At 41.2% G+C, this 9,347-nt stretch overlaps 1 protein-coding gene across 1 annotated transcript; it reads right to left on the reverse strand.

Moving 5' to 3' along the window:
• Nucleotides 1-7,309: 7,309 nt before the first annotated feature.
• On the reverse strand, nt 7,310-8,488 carry LOC139199868 (gonadotropin subunit beta-1-like). The gene is made up of 2 exons (XM_070829057.1): nt 8,303-8,488; nt 7,310-7,513 (listed from the first exon to the last, which is right to left on the reverse strand). Exons 1-2 carry the CDS (start codon nt 8,459-8,461, stop codon nt 7,310-7,312), a joined length of 363 nt encoding a protein of 120 aa, XP_070685158.1. The 5' UTR covers nt 8,462-8,488.
• Between the last annotated feature and the right edge of the window lie 859 nt (nt 8,489-9,347).

Raw genomic sequence — 9,347 nt, forward strand, 5'->3', positions numbered from 1 at the left:
AGCACAAACCTCCGGGGAGCCGCTGGATAAGAACAAGCCGCTATTAAAGGACACCAATGACCTGAATGGACGGAAATCTGTCAGCAGATATCCAGCCTGCTGGATGTGACAGAAGAGTGTGTGTGAGTGCTTGTGGAGCTGCGAAGAGTTTAAGGTTGAAGTCGGTCAAAAGTCCGCCTGGATGTGGACAGAGGAGATGTAACTTCTTTTCGTCTTTCACTCCTATATGTGTGTACAGTGTATATCCAGGGTTCGGTCAGATTACTTTGAAATGTAGTCCGTTACTGAATACAAATTAAATGCCAGTTTTTGTAATCACTAACAGAATCTGTTGCAGTGCTAAAAACTGGAGTCTAATTTGAAGTTACAAAAATACTGTTGGCAGGTGTGCTGTGTGTATTCTGCTACTTATTTTTTATTTTTTATTTAGCAATGGGCAGAAATTCACAAAATAATTCAAAAGTTTTTTATTGGTTTGTGAGCTGCTTGTTTCCTTTAAAATTACTGCTCAGCCTGAGGCCAAAGAACAATTAATTAGACGTTGGCATCGAGGTAGATACGGGATTCCTGTCATTGTTGTCTTTTTGTCTTTTTTTTAGCCATAATTATGAAACTAAAAGAGATCAATTTCTAACTTAAGCTCTAGGGTTTGATGAATCGATGAATTCAGTTTAACCAACGCTGTAAGTGGTAGAAATGATGTCTTTGGGGAATTTTTCAGCACTAGTGGAGGTCTGTGCTCCTCCAGTGTCTTTTATTTGCCAATATTTCTAGAGAGGAACAACATCGCTCCTGGTAGCGGCTACATCTTCATCTTCCTGAGAATCCTGAGGGTGCTTGTTCTGAAAAAAAAAAAAAAGATGTTGATGTTTTGATATAGTACAGGCTAAGAGAGCAGCACCTCTCACAGTAACCTTCAGGCCACAGTCCATGTCTGCATGCCAGCTCACACTCCTCCACTACAAGCAGCTCAGGTCAGCTCGGCCTGCAGGGTCGGTCATTGCTCCAGCTACTCTTAACTCCTTTTTCCTCCCGGCCTCCAAACAAAAAAACTGAACACTTATCTGTCCAAGAAATAACTTCAGCTCCCTGTCTCCCTGACTTGTTTCAGTATGCTGCTGTCTCAAAGTACAAAAATACAGTAATCAGTAATCTCTCCACATTATATTTCTTCATCATTGATCATTCAGTTCTACTATGCTCTATCATTGATCATTTCATTGATCATTTCTCACTTGTTAGGGCACTGACTCTTGCACTACTGGCTGAAATATTGATACCCTTTAAGTGCAAGTTTTCTACAGCTGCAAACATTTTACATAGATTAAGGTTTAAGATTAAATTACAGCAAAATGAGCGAAATTTGCAAGTAAGTAGTTTGTCTATTCTGGTGCTAAAAAACCAAGATGGCGAGGGCCATGAAAACAATATGGCGACACCTGTACAGCGGGACTCAAGGCCTCAAAGTGGCGGTCCACAAACCAAGCCCTGAGTCCAGATAAAAATTCATACTTGAAATGTAAATACGAAGATGGAATGATGCAGGCGGCACACAAACAGAGGCAGCGCTACGGAAACGAGTCAAGCTTGGCTTCCCCTATACCCGATCTTGCACGCCGAGTGAATCTGACAGCGGGGGGAACACCCTGCAGAAACTCGGCGGCTCAACTCGAGGCCTCTGTTGGTGAGGGACACCCGCTGCATCATCCCATCTAAGGGAGGCGGGTCGACTCCAACTCAGTGGGTTTGATCTTTTCAAGGTCTATATACAAACTTCCGTATGACAACTGGTGACATCATATGTGACATCATATGTGAGGTCACCATTCCAACCAACTGTGAGGTCACTATTCCAACCGCACTGATACAGTTGTTTTTATCCAAATCTTCTTTCTGAGACAGTACACAGGGGCACTCTGTTGGCTTTAAATGTATTTGTTATGAAGAGTACTAGTCAGCCTGTGAAAACAGCTGCAGAATAACAGATAACTCCGATCATGTCTAATGAAAGAGTTGCATTAATGGAAGTGTAGGATCTACTGATTTTGGAGCTTGACTCATACTGGGGGCTAAAAAATTCAGAACATCTCGGTCCCTGCAGCTTAAATTTTGATCATTTTTTTGTTTATTCTATGTCTTGTGAGTCACCCAACTTTATGGAAAAGCAGAAACCATATTACTGGAGTACCTGTTTATGAGAAAAACTTTGTCAAATAGGGAAAAGAGGGTGGTACAATAATTTCGCAGTTCTTGAAACGTTACTAAACTGTCACAATAAGTCCATATCTGCCTGTGTGATGTCACTTTTCTCTCCATTTTGTCACCATATTTGAGCTTTAGTGTCCCATTTCACAAGCAATGAAATACTAAATATTTCATCATTCGGCTCTGCTCTTTCCTTTTCCTTTTTTTTTTTGGAAAAAAAAGGGATGATACAGGGAAAATAAGCAGTCATCAGTGTTGTGCCTCGGAGCAAACATTAAATACTAAAATAAATCATAACATGATGGTTTTCTCAATGACATTCCTTCATCGCACTAATGCTGACAACACGTTATGCTGTTAGCCTGAAGTAGATGCTGTCCACACTAAATAAGTTCGCATTGGGGTAAAGCTGGTCAGTTGCCAAGTCACAGCACTGTGGGTAGTAATTAATAGCTTGTCATCTTAATGAGGGAGTTCTCTGTCATTAGCAGGTTTGCCTCAGGTTTGTTCGTATCTCTGGTTTAACAAGATTTACTCTAACAATCTGCAGACTCAGAAGCTGCACCTGCTTTTGGCCGAAACAAGCCTCTTCCATAGAAGCAATGACAGCCTGCAGTGGACTTCAGGGTACAGAGCCGATTTATTATTCTCTGCAAAGATGTTCATTAGCTCTGCCTTTGTGGAGTTTTGGGTTCTAGTTTCCAAAATGTTATGCCAAAAGTCCTCAGCTTGAGATTTAAAAGAAACAGTCCAGTCCAGCAGAGCAAAAACATACTGATTTTATCGCTATGACTTTTTTACCAGGGGAAAGAATATTTCAGTTTTATATTTCCTTTTATCAAAACACACAATAAAGGCTGCTAACAGGTCCTGCTGTTCATGACAACCTGATGAGCAGTTACTTCCATTAGTCTGTATCACACGTCCAATAATGTCTTAAAACTGCTAATGAGGGAAGAACAACCAATATTTGGGGAATTATTGTTACAGAGGTAATATAGTACGCAAAGACACAGAACAAACTGCACACTTGACATATTAGAGTAATAATTCTGCATTGTTGGTTAGCTTAGCTTAGCATAAAGACCGGAAACAGGGGGAAGCAGCTAGCCTGAATGTCCAGGTTTGAAAATCTACCGACTAGCACCCCTAAAGCTCATTAATTACTGTTGTGCTTTAACAAGTGGTAATGTTCAATTTGGCTATCAGAAATAATTAATAATTATCAAAGATAATTAATAATTATTAAAATAAATGAACTTTGATTAAAGTCCACCTCGATTGGGGCACCACCTCGAAAAACGAGGAAAAGACAGCCGTTTTAATTGATTTAGTCTCATAAAAATACTAAACTATCAATTTGGAATTATGTTTTATAATTAATTTAATAATTACTACCAAAATTACCACATTGATAGCTAGCTGAAGGATTTTGGAGTTCTTGACAGTGTAGAGGTTGGCAGTGTCCACAATTGTACAACATTAACGGAGACAGCAAGTATTAAAACATTTATTAAAACAGAGCAAAATTCAGGGACATCATTTGTTATGCATTAAGGACTTGTACTTTGGTTGTAAGTACGGCTGAAGCAGAGTAGGTGTTAAGGACATCTGCTGTTGCAGAAACAAAATCAATCAAACAATCTAACTAAATCTCTATGACTAAACTAAATAATATGAGTGTAAGAGTGTGTGTGTGTGTGTGTGTGTGTGTGATAAGGCTGAGGAATGTGAGATGGGTCCCACAAAGGTGGGGGAGAGAGACCAAATGGTGATGGCCAGACCCCCTGGGGTGTGGAGCTGAGGCAGACAAAGGAAAGCTAAGTGCTGTTAGCTTAGCCTTGTCCCTCAGTGGCCTGTTCCAGACTGTGTGTGTGTGAGAGATAAGGGTGCAGGTTAAGACAGGATGGTTAGTTTGTAGGCTAACATCAACTAAACTTAATGGCTGCACAGTAATCTACAACACATCACAATAATCAAACTCAATGAACATTAAGGCAAGTCAATACATTAACAAGGGTAAACCATGTATGCAGTAATGCTATGCTAATTATGCCCAGTTAGAGTTTGTTACCAGTCCTTAAAAGGGGAGACGAAGTGTCCTTGAGGGTGCTGCTTTCTCAGCTTGTTGCTGGAGGAAAGGTGTGGTTCGTGTCCGTGCTGTGTGGTTGCAGGCTGGAGGAATCCGGTCGCTCCTTTGTTCCTGTTAGTTAGCAGCTCTGTGCTAACTTGCTGGTGTGCTCCTGTTGTTGGTTATCAGCTGGCAGACTCTGGGTCGTGCCTGCTGGCGCTGATCTGCTTACTTCAGGCAGGACCTTGTGTCGCTACCATGAAGGAGGTGGCTGCTCTGGACAGACCACACTGAGGCAGAGCTTAGCTGAGTTGAGCTGGTCTCTCCTCTTCAGGAAAGATCAGGAGAGCTGGTCTCTCCTCTGCAGGAGGAGAGGGAGCAGGGAAGACCTGGTCTCTCCACTTCAGGAGAGACGATGAGAAAGAGCTGGTCTCTCCACTTCAGGAGAGACGATGAGAAAGAGAGAGAGTTCAGTGGGGGTGAACTGGTTTTGTGGGCCTGCGGTCGTAAAATCATGTGTCCCCTCCGGCCAATGGTGACTGTGGAGCTGGGCGCGGGGGTGATTTCACACCTATCTGTGAAACTGGGGGGCATTGGGGAAAGGAGCCCAATAGTTTTACAGACAAAGAAACATGCGGTTTCACTATGTGTCATTCACTGTATAGTGAAGCCCAACAATTACCATGTTATGTATGTTTAATGTGTGCAACAACAAATGAGTAAAAACGACAGGCTAATAATAATAATTGTTTTAAAAAAGACCATTTGTTTAAGGTATTACACATGACCTGATAATCCAATCTGAGTATCAACCCCACCGACACACTTAAACAATGCATGACAGTGACAGGGGACCACCTTGTGGGTGATGGACAGACACAAACCAGCTGCAGTTGCTGATGAGACTACACTTGTGCTGGTTCCAGCAGCTGCTTAGCTTAGCTTAGCACAAAGACTGGAAACAGGGGGAAACAGCTAGCCTGGCTCTATTTAAAGCTGCAGTGACTTCCTGTAGGCTCCACTGGTTTCTTAGAAAGTTGATGGTAATGATACTGGGTCTGATTGACAGGCTCTTTTCATTTTGTCTGACTGCTCAGCTGTTCCTTTGAGTATATCTAGTGATGAATGGCGTCAAACTACCAACAGTACAGTAGTAAAATTCTGTATCACATTGTGCGTGGATTCAGCTGCCTGTCCTGTTTCATTAAACAAACTAGCTGTAGTTTGTCTATTCTGGTGCTTAAAAACCAAGATGGCGAGGGCCATGAAAACAATATGGCGACGCCTGTACAGCAGGACTCAAGGCCTCAAAGTGGCGGTCCACAAACCAAGCCCTGAGTCCAGATAAAAATTCATACTTGAAATGTAAATACGAAGATGGAATGATGCAGGCGGCACACAAACAGAGGCAGCGCTACGGAAACGAGTCAAGCTTGGCTTCCCCTATACCCGATCTTGCACGCCGAGTGAATCTGACAGCGGGGGGAACACCCTGCAGAAACTCGGCGGCTCAACTCGAGGCCTCTGTTGGTGAGGGACACCCGCTGCATCATCCCATCTAAGGGAGGGGGGTCGACTCCAACTCAGTGGGTTTGATCTTTTCAAGGTCTATATACAAACTTCCGTATGACAACTGGTGACATCATATGTGACATCATATGTGAGGTCACCATTCCAACCAACTGTGAGGTCACTATTCCGAGAGTCATCAGAATCAGAATCAGAATTCCGTTAATAATCCCCAGGGGGAAATTGCTTTTTGTTACACACAGCTCCAAAACAATAAGAATAAACTTCAAACACAAAAAAATAAAATCACCTGTGAAGTAACATAAGAGGCTAAAGCCTTAACACAACAAAAGACTAGGGCTGTACTACTAGACTGGCAGTTTGTATTGAATAGGACAAAATGTAGTTTGTGTTATACAGTTTGCAAACAAAAGCAAAATCTGCAGCATGCATGGGACCAGTCTACTTCACCTACTGTGTCCCACAATGCAAGGCGCTTACCGTTGTACCGCTGTTTCAGAAAGCCATGTAAAGTTTGACTTATTTCTCCTGAGCAGTCCACCTAAAGCTGTTAGCGAGGGAATTTCAGGCAAGAAATATGCTACCCAGCTGCTGAACATTCACTTCTGTTAGATTTACAAGGACAATTTAAGTGCTTGTTCCCACTTTGGTCGACCTGCTTTCTTGGCCGCTAGCCTGTTAGCTTACCAGTGGAATTTCCCATAGACTCATACAACATTCGGCTCCAAAACAAATATTTCCGGAAATGTCGAAGCAGCCCTTTAACAACAGTGCAGAAAAAGTAAAAAGTGGCATTGCCATGACACATACTGCAACAGTGGTTCAAGTCCAGGGACAAACATAACCACAAAGTGTTCGTTACACACGTTGTATAACAGTATGTCCTTAAAATCATCTTCCTGACACTAACACTGTATCTGCTACACCCAAACAACGTATGACGTTGGAAGAGTACTGATGAGAGAAAGATTTTGCCTACTGAGCTGTTTCTATATTTAGTTGCCCACTGAAGAGAGCCGCTGATCAGCAGGCACTTTAGTGGAGCTTTTAGATATACTGCAAACTCTATATTTTCATTTCAACCTGTCAAAAAAGAGGTGATGCCTGCTCTTTTTCTTACAGGATGACCTCCCGCTCTCAGCACGAAAACTCCAAATCGCAGGATTATTGAATTTTACGGGTCAGTGACCTTGGTCAGGACGAAAAAGGAAACCGTTGGTGGGACATTTAATCTCTCAGTCGAAGTTTAGAACTTTAAGGTCACTCTGCTATCTCTCAGCTAAATCTACAGACAATTTCTTTTGCATTTCCTTGTGACATTTCCTCTGTGTTGATGAGGTGACAGACCAGAAGGTTAAAATGAGCTGTTAACTACACTGATTGATTTGTAATTGAATAAAAGACAAAACCCCCCAAACTTGAGAGATACCCGTTTATTTTAGCTCCAAGTCAACTTGCTCAAAAACAATAAGTCAGTGTTTGACAGATAGACTACAGGTTTGTTTAAAAGGACAGACAGCTGGGTATGTGTCCAGGAAAGCGCCCGCAGTACGTGTTCCCTGCATTACATGTGGTACACTCGCAGTTTCTGGCCACAGGGTACGTGACGCCCACTGGACATCCTTTAATGTGTTTCACCTCATAGGACCAGTCCCCGTTACAGATCTTCTGTTCGGCCCAGTCATCGTGGCTGATGTAGACAGGATCCTGTTGTCAATGGCAACAATGGACAACAGTGTTATGATTAAACACATTAGCACATAAATGCAACTAATTCAGTCCCGCACAGATTTTGAAGAGCAGCTCAGACTAAAACGCAGACTTCTGCCTTCACTCACGGGCACAAACAGATAAAGAGACAAAGCATGATTCAAATGGAGACAAAAGGGCAATTTAAGCACTAACAACAGGATTGTAACATGCTATGATCTGCAACTGATTGACTATTAAAGAATATTTGACCACATCTAAATCTAATAGATGCTGCAAAGGGTTTATTTACATCAGTAATGTTCATAAATTCAACAGTAAATCTGGTGGATATTTCAACAAGCCTGTTCAGAGAGTTTCAAAGTAAAACATGCTACAGGTCTTTTTACATTAGTGCATGTGTTTTGGGTTACACTCAATTATCCATGCAATCTAATTGTCTTTTTCTTCCATAAAAGGTCCCTGGTTTATATTTTCATTTTGTTCAGAAGAATAATGCATTTAAAAAACAACATATATTTTCATTATTGTTTGTAATAATTGTCTTTGTAAGAAAAGTTGTATCATGCTGAGCACAGGTGAAATCAGTAAAATGGAAAAACTCCCTCAAGCTTATCTAACAGAAAGTAATCAGTAATATTTCCGAACACAACAATATTAATATTGTGACAGCTTTACACACTGGAGCATGGTCAGTTATATAAGCAGAATAAATGTGCGTGTCCTGTTAGTTATTATTAACACATGCTGTTTTTACATCTCGGATGTCTGAAGGATATCCGTTACCTCGTGGTAACACTGTCCTGCACATATGGTGGTGTAGATGAACTCCATGCTGCCACAGCTCTCCACGGGGATGCTGACGTTGGCTGGATGACAGCCGAAGTTGCAGCCCTGCCCCGCCCCCGCCAGCGCCAGCACTGCTGCCATGACAACCAGCTGCATCCTCTGCCGGGTGCAACACAAATGCCTGCCACAAGAGGGGATCAGGTCTCACGTCAGATACTTAGAACAATGTATGGAGATCTAATAAATTAACGTGGATTAAAGTGAGTGAACATCCCTTTGTGCCTTTTTCCAGGACTATGGTGATTTAATCATTCAGGGGCCTGTGGGTTAATGGTGGTCTTAGATCTACAGGAGATGTATAGGTTTCATTTTATGCCTCCTTAAATTTGTATCTACTTCAATTACAGGGTAAAATTAAATACCACACCCCCCGCCATGTAAGGTAGAATACAATCAGTAATAAAATTATATAATAGAGAGGATATGTCTGAATAGTTTTTTTACCATATATTCTTTATCCTCCTCTACTTTTTACTCATACCTGCATACAGCTTTCTACATTCGATTCATAGCATCAGATGTGTTGGACTAACGTTCAATTCTACTCTCCTCCAACTTCACTTCAAGCTGTTGTTTCCACAGTTATTAGGTTACAGACATTTCTAATTAACATACAGTTGTATCTTTAATTGGTTTACTTAGATAATTTAAAGAGAGACTTTAAATAAATGCAACACCACGACGATTTGGGAATTTAAAAGAAAAACTGAAATACGTACTGTATCATATTTGATATACACATTTTCATCATGATAATAGAACAAAATGAAGTACTTTTTTGGTTAATATATGCTGCTTCAATTTAGCATACATGCATCTTTAGATATTGATAACAGTACAAAACTTACTACAACTTTCTAAACTTTCTAACTAAAATGACTAGCTCGGTAAGTCATATGAATCGCAACCCAACAAAGTGGCAGCCATCTTTAATTTGGCAGGTAAGTCATTAAATGTTATAAAATATCCTTTAACAACAGCA

This window comes from Pempheris klunzingeri, chromosome 1 (genome assembly GCF_042242105.1).
Source record: "Pempheris klunzingeri isolate RE-2024b chromosome 1, fPemKlu1.hap1, whole genome shotgun sequence".
Taxonomy (NCBI): Eukaryota; Metazoa; Chordata; class Actinopteri; order Acropomatiformes; family Pempheridae; genus Pempheris; species Pempheris klunzingeri.

Bases quoted from the DNA above. Each gene is read 5' to 3' on its own strand.
- LOC139199868 (XM_070829057.1), bottom strand. From the start codon at position 8,461: ATGCAGCTGGTTGTCATGGCAGCAGTGCTGGCGCTGGCGGGGGCGGGG. The intron at 7,514-8,302 runs GTAACGGATATC...CATTGACAACAG, and splicing joins CAGGACAGTGTTACCACGAG to GATCCTGTCTACATCAGCCA.